The 20,220-nt window shown below is 46.8% G+C and overlaps 1 protein-coding gene across 2 annotated transcripts in view; it reads right to left on the bottom strand.

The window, feature by feature from the left end:
* Positions 1-7,507, bottom strand: part of Tnr (tenascin R) — a 72,675-nt gene extending 65,168 nt beyond the window's left edge. Inside the window, exons 1-2 of one of the 2 annotated variants that reach the window (XM_027934955.2) lie at positions 7,009-7,507; positions 4,239-4,715 (exon numbers count right to left, since the gene is read on the bottom strand). In XM_027934955.2, the coding sequence (XP_027790756.2) occupies positions 4,239-4,715; positions 7,009-7,507 (976 nt within the window). Of the gene's footprint in view, positions 1-4,238; positions 4,716-7,008 lie in introns of those variants that run through there. The other variant, XM_027934956.2, reaches the window with a different exon arrangement.
* Positions 7,508-20,220: the final 12,713 nt, after the last annotated feature.

The raw sequence follows: 20,220 nt of genomic DNA, 5'->3' as shown, positions 1-20,220 counted from the left end.
TATTTAAAAAATCCTTTGACAGCAGCCTGTAAGGTAGTTCAAGGAGCTAAAACTATTTTAACTTTACAAAAGAGAAATCTAAGGCCCAGGTCAAGGCCTATGTCAAATCAGGAGTTGGGCTATATGTAGCAGAACTGATTGTTCAGCCTGAATCTTCTATGGTTAGAGTTCTTTCTCCCATGATTTAAGGAGTAGAATGTGGATTGTTCTCCATGCACCATCCCTCCAAGTAGAACTACATGAGAAGCAATCCAGACAGTCGTGTAGGATGTGCTCTCCAGAATAGTGCTCATCCTGGAGCTAAGAAAACCCCTTTTTAAAAAGTTTTTTGGAGTGTGTCTCTTGTGATTCAGCATGCTGTCCCCAAATTTCTTTTGCAGGACATTTTCTGCCATAGGGACAAAAAAAAAAAAAAAAGGCCATTCCAAATTTCAAGTCACCAACAACTCTTAAGGCCTATGGGACAAGTCAGTGTATTCCTTTCTGGTTCTCTCTTCTAGAAAATAAAGCTAAGCATGACGGTGAAGGGTGATCTGAGCAGATTGTTTTAGAATTGTTAAGTGAACAAGAGGGGCAGAAGATTTATCTCAGCCGCTTAGCCTGAGGCCTGAGCCTGGGGGAATACACTTCCTTCACTTCCCATGGAGGAAGAGCAAGGGGTGTCATTCAGGGTAGAGTACTTCTTTGAGCCGTGGCTCAGTGGGGGACAGCATCACTACTTGCCCTGTAAGTGAGCAGCAGCTGTGCACTTTGGGAGCCAGTAGTCGTTACTAAGCAAGACAATGTGGAGTTACAAAACAAATTATAACGGAGACTCAAGCCTTGAGTTGATGCATTTGTGGTGGGGAAAAGGCATTCTCAGTCTTACTTTCTTTGGAGTTCCAACTTTGAAATTTAGGGAAGAGCAGGCTGCTAAAAAGAAAGAAGTGGTGATTATCTGCACAGCGCCCACGCTGCTTACTTTTTTCAACCTCACGTCACTTTTGCACTTAGGTGGTGAGAGCAGCTGGAACCAGTCCACGTTGTGTCTTGCTCTAAAACGCGAGGGGTTTCAGGTGCCAAAGGTAGGGCTGGCTGCAGTCCTGACATAGGCAGGGGCTGATGTTGACAAATCTCTGCAGGCCCGACTGAAGTCTGGGGAACAGCTTTCTGGATTATTTCAAGAGCCTGCTCCCTGCTTCGCGCTGGCTCCTAGGGAGATCAGGACAGCTCACCAGCTAGCTTCTGCTCTGGCTGCCATCACTGGGGGAAGATGCAGACGCATGGTCCCAGGTACTTCTTCACCCCATCTCTCTAATACCTTGATTTCTAAACATTTAAAAGGGCTCAGCTTTTATATTGAAAGGTCACTTCTTTGTGGCTGTGGCTTTACAATGAACATGTCTCAACTCTGTCTACTTAGCAGTTCAGAGAAGATTAAAGAGGGCTGGGTTCTCATTCTTATTCTGCCATTAATGAGCTGTCAGGCTCTGGGAAAGTCTCTCTCTCTCTCTCTGGACAACTCTTTGAAATCTGTCAAATGAGAAGCCAGGAGTAGCTTCTATGTAAGGCAAGTCTTAAGTGCTCATATTCATGAATTGTTTGTTCTATTATCTACACATGTGCAGAGAATAGAGGCAGAGCTTGAGATTCTGTCCCATGGTGCACCATGAGCAAAAATCAAGCTGAGGAGTCAAACGCAGTGGCCTTGCTGCCAATATTCAGTTGTGTTCCAGCTCTGGGGACCCAAGCAGCCTCAGAATGAAATCCACACAATGGACAGCTCTTCTCCATGCCCTCGCCAAAGAGAAAATGGTGACCTCCGAGGGAGTGTAGCCTGAGACTCTTCATTTCCCACCTTCCCAACCCTTCTCTCTCTCCTCTGTGCTCCTCGGGGCGGTAGGAGCGGTACTGCTGTTGTGTGTGCACCTGGCCAGAAATGTCAAGCAGGGGATAAAGAGCCCCCCCTCCGACAGCCTTTTCACAAACAGCAAGCCAAGGAGCCCTTGAGGAATGACCTAGATTCCTCTCTGGCAGAGACCTGTGGCATTTGGTTTTGAAGGCAAGCTTTAAGAGCAGTACCTCATGCAATGAGAGGTGGTTCCAGGGTTGCTATAGAAACAGATGGAGATTATGCAACTGTCCTTCCTCACATGTTTTGGGAACCTGTTAAGTGATTTATCTGGGCCTACAGAAGTCTTAAAGCAGCATAGAGGTAATGTGTGTGTATGGTTTGGACTCAACCAAGTCATAGGAATCCTGACAGTTACTGAGTCTTCCCGGAGGTGACCAGGAGGGCTCATCTCCAATGCATTTTGGACCCTGGATCAGATCAAGCTTTTGTCTGTGAATGGACCCATCCCTGTAGAAAGACAGGTCAAGAACATGAGGGCAAGGGCAGACATACAAACACTGAGTCTGTTACGAGTTGTGTTTGGGATAGAATACCCTCAACACAGCAATGGCCAAAACTGACCCAGAGTAACCTCCAGGTGGGGCTTAGCAGAACCTCATCCCCTGGGTGGAAACTAAGTTATGCTTTATCCTTGCTGTCCAGAAACTGCCTGGTGACTTTGGATTCAGAAACAATGAGGCTTAACTTCTGTCTGAATTTTGCTTTGGAACAATTGATACATACGATAACCATATTTGTAGAGAGACATTCCAAAATTGAGAGACTAAATGAAATAAGTAAAATCAGAAAAAACTTAATGTATAAAAAAATTCTCCTAGGCAGTAGATTATCTTTTTTTTTTTTTTAATCTTTCATCATTGCCATTGATCTTGCAAAAGAATGTAACTTGAAGTCACATGGTGGGAAGTTGGTCTGCCACAGAGCGGAATGTCATTGAAGATACTGAGGAGCAGGAGGCTGGTATAGCCAGTTTCCCAGGATTTCTCCTTTAGAAAACTCCTGGAATTGCTCAACCAGAAAGTTGCAAAATGTTTGTTGTTATTTCTGCTTTTAAAATTTCCCAGTGGGCATCCTGAGCTTTGAATGGACAGGATCAATTACTAATCTGTGCTGTTTAAAGCACAAATACATGTCTCAGCAATACTCACTGATTAATCAGAGGAGGATGAACAAAAGGGAGACAATGAAAATAACCAGTTTGGGGGCAAAATATATTTTAAAAAAATCAACCCTAATGAGATATTAATATAATTCTCACTGTTGGATTGAGAGCTCCATTTTCAGATGCCCCCCTGTCAGTCTCTAAGGTATGGATCATATTTGGGGTGAGATTTGTGCTGTAGTCATCGGCAACAAAATGAGCCCCCTCCTTTTAATATTCTGTACTAATCATCGGAATGTCGCTGTTGCTTGATGAATGTAGTATTTTTTTTTTTCCTATTTACGTTTGATTTCTTGCCTGCACTTTTCTGCTTGTAGGCCCTCGGTCATTTCATGAATCAATAACCCTTGCCATCTGCAAGCTCCAAGGTGAGCGGAGATCCTCATAGACTGGCTCCCGCCCCCTGAGGAGCTCTGTAAAAGGAGGCAGCCTGGGACCATGGCATCAGGCCTGGTAGCCGCGGGAGAGCAGGTGCTTGCTCATCTGCTGTGATTTGGGTGTGGTCTGGTTGTGCCCCCCAAGGGCCCCCCAGGTGGAATTTGTCCTCATTATAATTGAAGAAAGTGGAAGCCATCTGACTGTGGTGTCCAGAGGTGGAGGTTTTGGGGGGTGGTGAGGGTAGATAAGGCCATCAGGGTGGAGCCCCAGGACTGAATCCTGGTGGCTTTGTGAGAAGAGACACACGTGCGCTCCCTGTCTCTTGCCAGGTGACACCCTGCATGCTCCTAGACTCTACCAGCAGGAAGGCCCTCACTCGATGTGGCCCCTTGACCTTGGGCCTCCAGAACTGGGAGCCCAAATAAGCCTCTTCTCTTTATAATTCAACAGCCTGTGGGTTCCTGTAATCAGTGATAGAAAACAGACCCGCAGCCCCGCGCCTGGCACTGCAGGGACAGTGGGGTGTCATCACTGTTAGTAAGTTGCCTTTGTTCGAGTCAGGGGTAAAGATCTGCCTCTCAGCCTGAACTTGACCTTTCCTAAGCCCTCTTTTAATCTGCCTCACCAACTGTTATTGACTCGAAAAATCAGCTGTCTTGGAAAGCAAATGACTACAACCCAACCGAGAATGACCTTACCTAAAATTCACCTTCCCTCCCGCACCTGTTTCCAATCTCCCCGGAGGTGTCCAGTTAGTGCGCTGGACCAGCCATGCCCAGCCTCCTGCCCAGCTCCCCTTCCTACCTGCCGAGCAGTCAGGGCCCTGGTAGCCCTCTTCACAGACGCAGAGCCCCTCCTGGCAGTGTCCTCGCCCGCTGCAGGCATTCAGACACCGCCGCTGGCCGCAGTCCTCGCCGACGTAGCCCTCCTGGCATAAACAGGTGCCGTTGGCACAGGTCCCCTTCCCTGAGCAGTCGCCGGGGCACCTCAGCTCGCGGCAGTCCTCTCCCGTGTAGGGCTCTTCACAGACGCACTCCCCGTCCACGCACAGCCCCCGGGAGCTGCAGTCCGTGGGGCACCGGAGCTCAGAGCAGTCGTCCCCACTGTATTCGCTGTCACAGATGCACTGGCCGTCCACGCACACGCCCCGACTGGAGCAGCCCAGCGGGCAGTAGGGCTCTGAGCAGTTCTTGCCAAACCAGCCTTCATTGCAGATGCAGCCACAGGACTCCAGGCTAAAGTTGCCGTGGCCGCTGCAGTGAGGGATGTAGTCCAGTTGTCCTGGAATGGTCAAGGAGAAGGTCAAGGGCAGCAGCGGCCTCTCCTATAAATGGTGTGTGTCGGGGGGAGATAGGCAGAGACCTCTAGTGATCTCTGATCAGATTTGTGTTGCTAAGAGTTAAGCTCCACATAGTTTGGTACACTATCAATTTAATCACTATTTTCAGGTGTTATGGTGCCTGTTCCTAGCACGGTGCTGGGGGCCAGGATGAAGGAGATCTGATCCTCCCCCTGGAGCTCATCTTCAGGGTGCCTCAGATTGGGGTCATTTCATTAGAAGTGGACTTTAGGTGGAGATTCATGTAAAGGTCACTTATTGGAAAGTACATAGTGGAAAAACCTGGTAGGGGAGAGGGGCAGATCAGAAGGGAGGGCATGCAAGCTATCAAGCAATGTCCCAGGGAGACTGACTTGGGTTCAACCCTGCAGTGTCACACTGCAGAGAAGGTTGGGGGCTGTCCCCAAGGGCAGTACATTTCAGGCCTCTCATTCTCTCTTTGGGCAGGTCCAGGGGTTCCAATAGATTCAGGATGGTCCTGTATCAAAGATGCTCACTCCGTTATTGGCTGTGGGGACTGAAAGGGATTGGTGGGGAGTGCCAGCGGGTGTGGGCTGAGCACTGGGTCAGCGGGCAGAGAAAGGCGTCCTGCCTGCCATCAACTGACAGTTCATTCATCAAAGCTCAGCACCAGGTTGCTTCAAAGTCTTCCAGAGTCCTCAGCCCCACTCACCCTTTGCTGCAATCCTCTGGATTCTTTGCCTATCCCTTTCCTGACCCTTGCTGTGGTATAGCTACAGTGGTTAATTGATCTGTCTAAACAAACTCATTAAGCACACACACACCAAGTACCTGCTCGGCATCCTTGTCTGCACTTGACCCTGAGGATGTGAAGTCTAGTAAATTCACTCTGCTGCTTCATGCAGCCCCTGTGGCCTGAAAAGATACTACACTGACATCGCTCAACAGCTCTTCCTCGTATGATTTTTCCCATCTGCCAGGAATCCTGGTAAAAAGACCACTTACGGAAGCCACACTGCTTCTTGAGCAGCAAAGAGACCGTGGAAACCTATGACATTCCCCTGCTCTGCACTCCACTGGACAGATGAATGACCCATCAGTTCTCCCAAAGAACAGGGGACTGAGCCACGGAGCGCCCCCTTCTAGCCTTCAGCTGTTTGTCTCTCGTGTGGGTGAGGGAGAGGAGAAGGAGCTGAGGAAAACCCATGAAATACTTCATTACTCAAAAGCTGCCCCCAGTCTTGCTGTGACCGGGGGACTATGGGACATCCTCTGTTAAAACTGCACTCCACTCTCATCCCAAGGAGGCCTTGAGATATGGAGCCCTAGAAGTGGACACGGGCACTGGCACCCAAGATAAGGTAACAGATGCCCCTGGTCAACAAAGAAGGGAAATGCCTGGGTCTAAGGTACCCTGAGGTGAGAACAGATGGGCACAGAGCTGAGCAGGCTGAGCTGATAATAGCTCCACTTACGTGGGGCCCACCAGAAGCCGGTCTGTGATATTTAATGGCCCCTTGTTCTAGTTTGGATGATAACCCTGTAGATGTGGAAAGGAAGGCACAGGCTATGCAACTTACTTTCGTTGAAAGCCTGGAAGCAGCACAGGTAGGATTTGAATTCAGGGAGGCTGGCTCTGGATACTTAATCAGGCTTTGCAGAGAGCTACAGGTAACAACTCGTAAGTGCTACTAGTTAGCAGGCAGGCAGAGTGAGGCATAAATCCTCAGAGCATTTGCCCTTTTGGAGGGCGGGATGAGCTGTGTGAGTGTGTGTGCATGTGTGTGTGTGCACAGGCATGCGTATTTGTGGAGGGAACAGGGTTAAAGCGTCCATCCTGCTGGAGAAGATGCGGACAGGTCCTCTGAGACCTTAATGACTATCATTTATTCCGATGGGAGAAAGGCTGCGATTGAGTGAGCACAGCGCCTGCCTTCTCTAGTCCCTCAGGTGAACATGAATAGATATCAATTCAACAGCCTGTGAAGACCAAAGATGAATGAAGACAGACATCAAATTCCCTGCTTGCCGTCCAAGTTGCTGTGCTGAGCCGTTGTACCATTACCTGACTCATCCCCCCCAAATCAGGTTAATGTATTTCAAACTGGCTGAGCAGTGTCGAGAATCCCTGAGCTGAATCCCTGGGGACGGCTGCGTTTCGATCTCACAGACTCGGCAGGCCCGAGCCATGGATGAGGGTACTTTGTTAAGATGCAGAGTTTGCTCCCTTACTTCACCTCCCTCTCATCCCCCCCCTCCCGGCCCAGACTCTACCTGTGGCCGCGCTTTCTTGACAGCAGTTGGTGGCACACTGGTCCCGCAGCAGTGACACCTCCCTCTCCAGCATCTCGATCCGGCTCAGCAGCTCCTGCAGCACCTGGGCGGAGCCGGCACAGGGGCAGGCCTTTTTGGGGAGGTTGATCCTGTGGGTGAAGGTGACCTGGCTCTCGTGGTCCGAGGTCTGCCCTGTGTACTCTGCCAGAGTCTCCTCTTCCGCGCTCACCTCCTGCTCGGCCGAGGCCTCTAACCCCGAGGAGCAGAGGCTGTCCAGGGGTACGTTAATGTTGTACACGTGGTTGAAGACCATGGGCTGCTCTTTGCTGGATGTGCTGTAGTTGCCCATGCCTCCTTCGTCCTCCACTGCCTGCCTCTGGACTCTTTCCGTGGTCACCTCCAGCTGACACTCTGACGGCTTGAGCATGGAGCCCAGAAGGATCAGGTTGACACCGATAAGCATGTTCTTCAGGACCACTGTTTCCCCATCTGCCCCCATTCTCTCAGCCAGAGCTCGTTCAAGACCAGCCTTCAGCACACGGCATGGAGTTGTGGGAATCTGCAAGAGAATCCAAGGGCCAATGCAACCTCTGAGACCTGCGCCTTGGTGCCACCACTCTCCCTAGTCCTACAAAGCTGAAGTAGGGGCAGACAAAGATTCTGGCAGGCCCTGAGGAGGGACAGTGGATGCCCAAGCCAGAGAGTCCAGGGCTTTGTTCTTGGAGGACTGGATCTCTGAAAATGGATACTGCTTTTGCATAAGACTGTTCTGGCCTAGAACTTAAGGACTCTGGCCCCCATGGCAGGAAAGTTTCTCCTAGAAGACACACGCAGGCTGGGAGCGGGGGCTTTGTGGATAGAATGTTCCTCTTAGGAGAGCTCAGACCTTCCTTTCCTTCTGGTTGAGAATTAGAAGAAGTGGGCCAGGGAGCCTTACCTGTACTTCCACAGTTCCCCTAGATACCTATCAGGAAAGGGCCCCACGAGCCACTTCAGAGAACTTACTAACTCCTTTAAACTCACCTCTTCAGCACAGGTTGACCAACCAGGCAAATGACACAGTTCCAGGTAACTGTAATTGTTAATTACCATTGGGTTCATTTGTGATTATCTGGGACCGTGTGAGCCCAACTTTCTTTTAATCATCTCATTAGTATAGTTCCAGCGCTCTGTGACCACAGGGTGCCTTTCTTCCAGGGTCCTGTTGAAATTGCTAAAATAATAAATTACCTCCTCTGTTGGTTACCTAGTCACCGGGAACCAAGGAGTACAATAAATTCACGGTAATGAAAATCTATTTTACAAAAACTGTGTTCCCTTTTTATTTCCTATGTAAAAAAAAAAATAAAAGAGACTTACAAATTTTCGTTCTGAAGGTTTAGAGCTACCAAGAAGATTAAGGACTTGGGAACCTAGTGAGAGTAACTGTGAGTCTGAGGAGAAGGTAGCAGAGGTCACAGAAGGCGCACGGTGCATAGACCGTGCCGTGTATCTCACTCACCCCTCAGGGCAACGTACCCCAGCACTTGACCATATACTTATCTTGCACTGGAGTGATTTCTGCCTGGACAGGTTAAGATTTGCAGGCAGACCAGACTGACGACCAAACCCCTGTTCTTAACTACTGTGTTCCAGCAGCTTTCTCAAAAAGGGAGTTCAACTCTATCTTGTCTCTGAGGGAAATGGTGGAACTTGTAGAATCTTCCCAGAAATGCTGGATTTTGATTGGGCCTCATTCAGTGTTCCTTCCTCCACTAAGCATTCTTCTCCATCTCTTCCCTGCTCTGCTCCCCCAGTGTAGGTTGAATTAACCCCCATTATTCCACAAGTCCCCTTCTAGCAGCACTGATGGTGCAAGACTGTGGGCCTCCTCGGCTTGCATCTCCCCACCTGGACTGCCAAAGTGGCTGGGACCAGCCTGAGTCTTATCTGTAGCATGTGACAGTGTACAAGACAGGGAAAGTGCCCAGGGTGTGGTTGTGAGTGAATGGATGGGCAGTTGTATGAAAGGCTGAACAAATAGATGAATTAGTGAGCAAGTGCTCAGTGGGCAGAAGGTTGGCTCCTTCTCCAATCCATTTGATCCCTCCTGGTTAACCCCAGTCACGTGCTATTCTCTTCAGTTTCCACTCTGAACAACGTCTGAGGGTTGGTTGAACTAGGAGCAACATGTATCGTTGACAACCACAGAAACCCTCTCTTCTGACTCAGCCTGTAGGTTGTATGTTGGACTGTGGCCCATCTCTGTTTCCAATATGGAGAGGAAGCAGAAGGCCAGAACCGTGGAGACCACGGGCTCCCGAGCCAGCTGCCCAGGCTCGGGCCTCAGTCCCTTCCTTTATAGCTGTGAGGAGATCACTTACCCTCTCTCTGCCTCAGTTTCTCATATATAGAGATAATAATCGTACCTACCTTAAGGAATAGGAGTGACGACTGAGTTTTATCTGTATAATTCTTATTAACTAAAATAAATATGGTTTGCAGATAGGTAGAATAATTTTTTTTCTGATTTTTCTCTTTTTCAAGAACTGCCCTGAGAAGGAAGATGGCGGCGAGGGGAGTGCATTGTCCCCGTGTGCTGCTTCACTGTGTGGGAGTATGACAAGTCAGGACGGCTAAAGGATATTTTGTTAGGAATTTCCAGCAATAGTGGGGTGCTCCGGAACCTGGAGGAAGGATTTCCATCGCACAAGGATCGGCTACGGGGACTCAAACGCGAGAGGTTTGTCGCACGGAGGGTAACACTGCTTATTCAGCAAATCACCCCGCGGCTAAAGTCTGGGATAGAGACGCAGGGTTACAGCGCTGCAGTTTCTGCCAGCCGCGCAAGCACCGTACTCAGGGCTGAATTCTGGGTTCGAGACGGGGGAAGGAAGCGGTCCATCTCGGTTCTCCACACCGGTCAGACCACAGAGGAGGCCAGCAGCCACCATGTTGGTAAACTGACGTCACCACCCCTGTTTTTGACTGACCGCAGCTCATTCAGCCATAGAACAGGTAATTTCAGGCTGCAATTCGCCTGCGGCTTGCAGACAGATTGCTAGGGCTCAGCGCCTGGGTGCTTCTTAGAACCTGATCTTATCAGAGTGAATACCCAGCGCGGGGCGGCCGAGTTCCGGCTCCCAGAACTGAGCCCGAGGGGACTGCTTCTTGGAGCTTACATTTATAGGAGCTTACACCGAGCACGGAGTGGCCGAGTTCCGGCTCCCGGAACTTCCCTGGCCCGGGGCTAGGAGCCCGCGGAAACTGCTTCTCGGTCCGGGTCCTGCTGAGGGCCGGTCAGGACTCACCCGGTGCTTTGGTTGCCCGGCAAGGGGAACGAAATGCTGCCATTCGCATAGGATACCAACATGGCAGAGATCTGACGTCTGCAGAAAGCGGCGGAGGAGGGAACTTCATCAATACCAGTGGTGACATAAGCAGTTGGTCTCCTGGTAGGGGGGGTGAGGCACAGTCACCCGAGTCTCCTCAATTTGTCGTCAAGCCAGAGGGAAGGAGCCAGGCCGCCGCCAGCGCCCGGAGCAGGCCCAGCGGCTCGCCAGCGTGGTGACCGCGTGACCCCAATTGGAGAGGGGGCGGAGCGGAGCCGCCACCCGCAACCGCAAGGTGGGCAGACCCGCGACCCAGTGGTACATGGGCGTGGTAGGAGGGGCAGGGCAGAGCCGCGGTTCGCGCTTGCAAGGTAAACAGACCTGTGTCAGCCTGGCGGGTCAGGCCCAGTGGCCTGCCAGTGTGGTACACACGTCACCCCAACTGGAGTAGGGGCAGAGCAGATCCTTCTCCCATGCCCGGATCAGGCCCTGCCGGTGTGGTGGTCACGTGACCCCAATTGGAGTGGGGGCAGAGCGGAACTGCCACCCGTGCCCGCAGGGTGAGCAGACCAGTGATCAACCTGCAGATCAGGCCCAGGGGTCCGCAGGCGTGGTAGGAGGGGCAGGGCAGATCCGCCGCCCGCGCCTCCAAGGTAGGCAGACCTACAACAGACCGGCGGATCAGGCCCAGGAGCCTGCCGGCGTGGTACAAACACCACCCTAATTGGAGTAGTGGCAGAGCAGAGTCGCCGCCCGTGCCAGGAACAGGCCCAGCGTCCTGCAGGCGGGGTAGCCATGACACCCTAATTGGAGTAGGGGCAGAGCAGAGCCTCCACCCGTGCCCGAAAGGTGGGCAGATCTGCGACCAACCAGCGGGACAGGCCCAGTGGCCTGCCGGTACGACAGACACGTCACCCCATTTGCAGTAGGGGCAGAGTAGAGCCGCCGCCCGCGCCTGCAGGGTAGGCAAACCTGCAACCGACCGGCGGATCAGGCCCGGTGGCCTGCCGGCGTGGTACACTCGTCACCCCAATTGGAGTAGGGGCAGAACAGAGCCGCCGCCAGCTCTCAGAACAGGCCCAGTGACCTGCCGGCGTGGTAGCCACGACACCCCAATTGGAATAAGGAGAGAGCAGAGCCGCCGCCCGCACCTGCAGGAAAGATACGCAAGCAGTATGAAAAGACAAGGAAAGAAAGGACCACAAGCAATGCAGGTCAACGCAACTTTAGAAGAGGTAACAGCTGCAGCAGATGGAATGTCAGATAAAGAATTCAGGATATACATGCTTCAGATGATCTGGAGTATCAAGGAAGACATTAAACAGCAAAATCAGACAATGAAAGATCACTTCGACAACGAATTACGCAAACAAATCCAGGAAGCAAAGGATCAACTATACAGGGAGATAGAGGTTATAAAAAACAAACAAACAGAAATCCTAGAAATGCAGGAAGCAATAAACCAACTTAAAAACTCAATGGAGAATACTACCAGCAGAGTAGAACACTTAGAAGATAGAACATCAGACAATGAAGACAAAGTATTTCAACTGGAAAAGAACATAGACAGCTCAGCAAGACTGTTAAGAAACCATGAGCAGAACATCCAAGAAATATGGGATAACATTAAGAGACCAAACTTAAGAGTCATTGGGATACAGGAAGGTACAGAGCTCCAAACCAAAGGAATGAGAAGTCTATTCAATGAAATAATACAAGAAAACTTCCCAGACTTGAAGAATGAGACAGAACCCCAAATCCTAGAAGCCTACAGGACGCCGAATGTGCAAAATCATAAGAGATCCACACCTAGACACATCATAATGAAGATGCCCAACATACAGAATAAGGAGAGAATTTTAAAAGCTACAAGAGAAAGGAAGCAGATTACATTTAGGGGTAAGCCAATCAGGATAACAGCTGATCTGTCAACACAGACTCTGAAAGCTAGAAGATCCTGGAATAACATATTTCAAACACTGAAAGAAAATGGGTTCCAACCAAGAATTGTGTATCCAGCGAAATTAAGCTTCAGGATGGAAGATGAAATTAAAACCTTCCACGATAAACAAAAGTTTAAAGAATTCGCAGCTAGAAAACCATCTCTTCAAAACATCCTCGCCAAAGCATTACAGGAAGAGGAAATGGAAAATAACAATGAAAACCAACAGTGGGAGGTAGGACAGTAAAGGGGGGGGGGGAATAATCAAAGAGGAAAACAAACCATGTTTAGTAACAGAAATAAACAAATATGGCTGGAAGAACAACCCATATCTCAATAATAACCCTAAATGTTAATGGCTTAAACTCACCAATTAAGAGACACAGGCTAGTAGAATGGATCACAAAACAAGACCCAACAATATGCTGCCTACAGGAGACGCATTTGATAGGAAAAGACATACATAGGCTGAAGGTGAAAGGTTGGGAAAAATCATATCACTCATATGGACTTCGGAAAAAAGCAGGAGTGTCCATACTCATATCAAATAAAATAGATTTCAAGCCAAAGTTAATCAAAAGAGATAAAGAGGGACACTACATACTGCTTAAGGGAACCATACACCAACAAGACATAACAATCATAAATATTTATGCCCCAAACAATGGTGCAGCTATGTTCGTCAAACAAACTCTTCTCAAGTTCAAGAGTCTAATAGATCACCATACCATAATCATGGGAGACTTCAACACACCTCTCTCGCCACTGGACAGATCTTCCAAACAAAAGTTGAATAAGGAAACTATAGAACTCAATAACACTATTAATAACCTAGACCTAATTGACATATATAGAATATACCACCCAACATCAAGCAGTTACACTTTTTTCTCAGCAGCACATGGATCCTTCTCAAAAATAGATCATATATTATGTCACAGGGCAACTCTTAGACAATATAAAGGAGTAGAGATAATACCATGCATCTTATCTGATCATAATGGAATGAAACTGAAAATCAACGATAAAAGAAGGAAGGAAAAAGCATACATCACTTGGAGAATGAACAATGGGTTACTGAATGATCAATGGGTTATAGAAGACATCAAGAAGGAAATTAAAAAATTCTTAGAGATAAATGAAAACACAGACACAACATATCGGAATCTATGGGACACATTGAAAGCAGTTCTAAGAGGAAAATTCATTGCTTGGAGTTCATTCCTTAAAAAAAGAAAAACCAACAAATAAATGATCTCATACTTCATCTCAAAATCCTTGAAAAAGAAGAGCAAAACAACAGCAAAAGAAGTAGAAGGCAAGAAATAATTAAAATCAGAGCTGAAATTAATGAAATCGAAACAAAAGAAACAATTGAAAAAATTGACAAAACTAAAAGTTGGTTCTTTGAAAAAATAAACAAAATCGACAGACCCTTAGCGATGCTAGCGAAGAGAAGAAGAGAGAGAACTCAAATTACTAGCATACGGGATGAAAAAGGCAATATCACAACAGACACTTCAGAAATACAGAAGATAATCAAAAACTATTTTGAATCCTTATACTCCAACAAATTAGAAGATAGTGAAGGCATAGATAAATTTCTTAAGTCATATGATCTGCCCAGATTGAGTCAGGAGGATATAGAAAACCTAAACAGACCAATATCAATTGAGGAAATAGAAGAAACCATAAAAAGACTTCCAACTAAGAAAAGCCCAGGTCCAGATGGGTATACAGCAGAATTTTACAAAACCTTTAAAGAAGAACTAATACCAATACTTTTCAAGCTACTTCAGGAAATAGAAAAGGAGGGAGAACTTCCAAATTCATTCTATGAGGCCAACATCACCCTGATACCTAAACCAGACAAAGACACTTCAAAGAAAGAAAACTACAGACCAATATCTCTAATGAACCTAGATGCAAAAATCCTCAATAAAATTCTGGCGAATCAGATACAAAAACATATCAAAAAAATTGTACACCATGATCAAGTAGGATTCATCCCTGGGATGCAAGGCTGGTTCAATATACGGAAATCAATAAATGTTATTCACCACATCAATAGACTTAAAAATAAGAACCATATGATCATCTCGATAGATGCGGAAAAAGCATTTGACAAAGTACAGCATCCCTTTATGTTCAAAACTCTAGAAAAACTAGGGATAACAGGAACATACCTCAATATTGTAAAAGCAATCTATGCTAAGCCTCAGGCTAGCATCATTCTGAATGGAGAAAAACTGAAGGCATTCCCTCTAAAATCTGGAACTAGACAGGGATGCCCTCTCTCACCACTTCTGTTCAACATAGTTCTCGAAACACTGGCCAGAGCAATTAGACAGACGAAAGAAATTAAAGGCATAAAAATAGGAAAAGAAGAACTTAAATTATCACTATTTGCAGATGATATGATTCTATACCTAGCAGACCCAAAAGGCTCTACAAAGAAACTATTAGAGCTAATAAATGAATTCAGCAAAGTGGCAGGATATAAAATCAACACGCATAAATCAAAGGCATTCCTGTATATCAGCGACAAATCCTCTGAAATGGAAATGAGGACAACCACTCCATTCAAAATATCTTCAAAAAAAAATAAAATACTTGGGAATCAACCTAACAAAAGAGGTGAAAGACTTATACAATGAAAACTACAGAACCCTAAAGAGAGAAATAGAAGAAGATCTTAGAAGATGGAAAAATATACCCTGTTCATGGATAGGCAGAACTAACATCATCAAAATGGCGATATTACCAAAAGTTCTCTATAGGTTTAATGCAATGCCAATCAAAATCCCAACGGCATTTCTTGTAGAAATAGAGAAAGCAATCATGAAATTCATATGGAAAAATAAAAGACCCAGAATAGCAAAAACAATGCTAAGCAGGAAGTGTGAATCAGGCGGTATAGCGATACCAGACTTCAAACTATACTACAGAGCAATAGTAACAAAAACAGCATGGTACTGGTACCAAAACAGGCGGGTGGACCAATGGTACAGAATAGAGGACACAGAAACCAATCCACAAAACTACAACTATCTTATATTTGATAAAGGGGCTAAAAGCATGCAATGGAGGAAGGATAGCATCTTCAACAAATGGTGCTGGGAAAACTGGAAATCCATATGCAACAAAATGAAACTGAATCCCTTTCTCTCGCCATGCACAAAAGTGAATTCAAAATGGATCAAGGAGCTTGATATCAAATCAGAGACACGGCGTCTGATAGAAGAAAAAGTTGGCTACGATCTACATACTGTGGGGTCGGGCTCCAAATTCCTCAATAGGACACCCATAGCACAAAAGTTAATAACTAGAATCAACAAATGGGACTTACTCAAACTAAAAAGTTTTTTCTCAGCTAAAGAAACAATAAGAGAGGTAAATAGGGAGCCTACACCCTGGGAACAAATCTTTACTCCTCACACTTCAGATAGAGCCCTAATATCCAGAGTATACAAAGAACTCAAAAAATTAGACAATAAGAAAACAAACAACCCAATCAACAAATGGGCCAAGGACCTGAACAGACACTTCTCAGAGGAGGACATACAGTCAATCAACAAGTACATGAAAAAATGCTCAACATCTCTAGCTGTCAGAGAAATGCAAATCAAAACCACCCTAAGATACCATCTCACTCCAGTAAGATTGGCAGCCATTAGGAAGTCAAACAACAACAAGTGCTGGCGAGGATGTGGGGAAAAGGGTACACTTGTACATTGCTGGTGGGACTGCAGATTGGTGCAGCCAATTTGGAAAGCAGTATGGAGATTTCTTGGAAAGCTGGGAATGGAGCCACCATTTGACCCAGCTATTCCCCTTCTTGGTCTATTCCCTAAAGACCTAAAAAAGAGCATGCTACAGGGACACTGCTACATCGATGTTCATAGCAGCACAGTTCACAATAGCAAGACTGTGGAACCAACCTAGATGCCCTTCAATAGACGAATGGATAAAAAAAATGTGGCATTTATACACAATGGAGTATTACTCTGCATTAAAAAATGACAAAATCATAGAATTTACAGGGAAATGGATGGCATTAGAGCAGATTATTCTAAGTGAAGCTAGCCAATCCCTAAAAAACAAATGCCAAATGTCTTCTTTGATATAAGGAGAGTAACTAAGAACAGTGTAGGGACGAAGAACAGGAGAAGAAGATTAACATTTAATAGGGATGAGAGGTGGGAGGGAAAGGGAGAGAGAAGGGAAATTGCATGGTAATGGAAGGAGACCCTCAGGGTTATACAGTGGAGGAGGTAGAGAGAGAGGAGGGGAGGGGAGGGGAGAGGTGGGGAGGGGGGAGGGTGGAGGATGGGAAAGGCAGCGGAGCACAACAGACACTAGTATGGCAATTTGTAAATCAATGGATGTGTAACTGATGTGATTCTGCAATCTGGGTATGGGGTGAAGGTGGGAGTTCATAACCCACTTGAATCAAAGTGTGGAATATGATATGTCAAGAAATTTGTAATGTTTTGAACAACCCACAATAAAAATTAAAAAAAAAAAAAATCAAAAAAAAAAAAAAAAAAAAAAAAGAACTGCCCTGAAACTGCTGGAATATATGAAATGTCCTATCTATTGGGGGACATCAGAAAAGACTGCTCCTTAGCATAACCTTGTGGAAACACTGGTGAGGTCCCGGGGGTTGTGGGAGATGGAGAGCCTCCTTCAAATTCAGGTGAGGTAACTCTACCTTGGGGACAGGTGGAGGGTCACATCTGAACCAACTGCCCTTATAACTACAAGCTCTCCCACGCCCCCCTCCCATCCCGGCTCTACCTGCCTTCCTGATTCCCCGTGTTCAGGCATTACATCCCCAGAGAGTCACTTCTGCCCTCCTGTTATTGAACCTTTCCAGGAACGGCTCTGCCCTCTGTCATTTACACATGGAAGGGGCCTTGCTGTCTCTCCTATTGGATTAAAGTTTGTTTTTCTGATCCATGTTGATATTACTGAACAACTTTTTTTCTTGTGGGAATTATCACACAATACTCTGTAGTACTTAGTGCAGATTTCTGCACATAGTTGATAACTCAATAAATAAATAATAACATTATAAATGAAAAGGAAGACAAGTGACAGGCAAATCAAGAGGGAAAAAATGTTAAGTCCTACACTTTGATCCCAAACAACAGCAACAAGATTATACAGAGAGGGGAAGGCACAGTGTTATATGGGGAAACACATTCAATAACTAAACTTGCTATGAGTCAGTCAGGAGTAACCTCCAAATTCTTATTGAAACATAGGCTTTATTAATTGAAATGCAGAATAAAGGATAAACAAGGGGCTGCTCTGCTATGTACTACACTGATCATCAGTCACACACATCTGGGCGGCTAAGGTGTTAAAAGGGCTCAAAACTGTGTCATATGAGAGGAGGTCATTCATTTCTAAATCACTTATTCATTAATAAACTTTTTTTATTAAAAAGTATATACTATCCCAGCCCTTTGTTCATGGAAGTTACATTCAAGAGTGTGTGGGATGGTGGGGACAGAAAACAAGTACCAAAAACAATTACGTGTATTATAGATACCATAACACATTGTATGTTTATGCTATTCAATACATGGGTATACATGCTATTCAATACTTGGGTAGGTTTGCATCAGAAAGGGGTAAGTGCTGTGGAGAAGAATAAAAGATAAGTGAGCCAGCCTGGGAGTTAACAAGTGGGGTCAGGTGATTCTTTAGAGAGGGGGCTGGAGAAGATAGCTCAGTAGAGATCCATCAGAAGCCGGGTAGCGGGCGGAGCAAATGACAGGGGCTGTGCATCCCAGCCATGAGGAGTGGCGAGAGACAGGTGAGGTGGAGTGATGGCATATCTGGGGCCAGGTGAGGAGCTGATGTGGGGAGATGAGGTTAGAAGAGTAGTGGGGTCTAGATCATGAATGGCCCCCTAAGCCACCAAAAGGACTTTGACTTTCACTGTGGATATATGTTGTGTATATTCTTAAACGCATCCACACACTCAAACACTTATTATGACCTCCTTACAGTCCTCGAGAGATGTATGGTCTCAAGGAAGAGATAAAAATGTAAGTAAACATAATGACAATGCAATGTGATAATGACCGTGAGTACTAAGTGCTGGAGATGCCTAGGGCGGCCGGGAGGTAAAACAAGCCATCCTACCAGGCAGCAGAGAAGGAGACACAGAGACATCAGTGCTGTCTGTCAAGTATTTCTGGCCCGGCTTTCAGGCACATGGTAAGACCACATTTTCCAACTCCTTTTTGGTTAGGTGAGGCCATGTCACTAGTTCAGCCAGCCGGTTGTAAAAGGCAGTGACATGTGTCACTTCTGGGCTGATGCCTTCAGTTGCTTAGGGGATGTCGTCCAGTTCTTTCTCCATGGTGACTCCGTGTTCAAGATGGTGGCTGCTCTGGCAGTCTGGGTCCCCAGAGGACTACAGTGAACAGAGTTCTGCTGAGTCACGGTGAATGTGCAGTGTAGGAGAGAAATAACCCTCTGGTTTTTGAAGCACAGATTTTTGAGATTGCTTCCTCTCCTCATTCCCCCACAGCATAACCCCTTCTATCAGAAGATAAATACTGAAATGGCCCTTCAGGAATTCCTCTGTAGTAAAGACAGAAGTTCATTCCATATGGGAGAAATTGCATTTGCAAAAACTCTGATGTGAGGAAGAACACAATATCTGAAGGGCTGTGAAATGTAAGGGACTGGACATTTACACAGCAAAAGGGCCCCGGGAGGTAGTTTCCATCAGTTGGGGAAAAATGTACATGGGAAGAGATTTTGGTCCACCATAAAGACTATCTTTCCTGGCAGTGAGCACTGCTGGTGTCACGATGGGCAGTGAGCTCCTGGTCACTGGACCTGTTCAGGCACAAGCAGAAACACTACTTGGTAAGAATGCTGAAGGGGATTTTCAAGCATTAGAGGAGACTAAATGGGACTAAAATGAATGTTACAGTCTTTCCTTTGCTGATACTTTATAAATTCACAGTCTTGGTGGACTTTTAGGAATCTACCCACTACAAGGTTGTATTGATTTCTAGGGCTGCCATCACAAATCATCACAGACGGGCAGCCCCAAACAACAAAGCTTTCTCCTCTCACGGTGCTGGAGGCCTGGAAGTGCATGATCCAGGTGTTGGCAGGTCAGTTCTCTCAGAAGGCTCCGAGGGAGACTCTATTCCTGCCTCTTTTCTAGTTTCTGAGGATGCCCGGGAGCCCTGGGTGATGCTCGCCTGGTGGATGGCGCAGCCTTCTCTCTGTGTTCCGTTTGTTCTCTTTGTATCCTCACACGGCCATCTTCTCAGAAGCTCACTGGCCATACTGCATTAGGGACTCCACCTACTCCAATCCGAAGAGGTCTTAGGAGCCAGGACTTCAACCCAGCTACAGCTCAGATGCATGATTCAGCCCCAAACTAATACCAATAGTAACTGGACCAAACTAAGCAGTTCTTTGAGTTGCTTTGCCTCATTCCTTGCAGTAACCCTTTAGTGTAGGGAGGAATGATATTTGGGACTCTGGATATTGATGGCTCTGGGATGACTTGGGCAACAACCAGTCGAAATGGGGCATCAAGCAACCAGAAGGGGACGTTAGGCAGTTGAACCAGCCATGGACAATCAGTAGGACGTAGGGCCCTGTGGCAATTTGCAATGGTGGTAGGTTATCTTTCTATGTCTTTTATTTAAGATGAGGAAAATGAGCTTCAGGAAAGGCCAAGGAACTTGACCGAGATTGCACAGTTAATGAGCAGCGGAGCAGGACTGAGCCTGATCTTGCTGGCCAGTGAGTGCTCCCCACTGCTGTTTCCCAGCCGGGTTTAATTAGTGGCCGCACACCGTCCCCAGGAAAGACTGAGCATCAACACTCTGACAGTTCAACGTCCTCCTCTCCGGGGTTCAGATTTAGGGTTTCCTGACAGCGATGACTTTTAGCTTAATGTTTTCTCCACTA

Source organism: Marmota flaviventris, chromosome 12, assembly GCF_047511675.1.
Source record: "Marmota flaviventris isolate mMarFla1 chromosome 12, mMarFla1.hap1, whole genome shotgun sequence".
Classification (NCBI taxonomy): domain Eukaryota; kingdom Metazoa; phylum Chordata; class Mammalia; order Rodentia; family Sciuridae; genus Marmota; species Marmota flaviventris.
The sequence above is the reverse complement of the archived record's forward strand: the minus strand, read 5'-3'. Positions and strand labels throughout refer to the sequence as shown.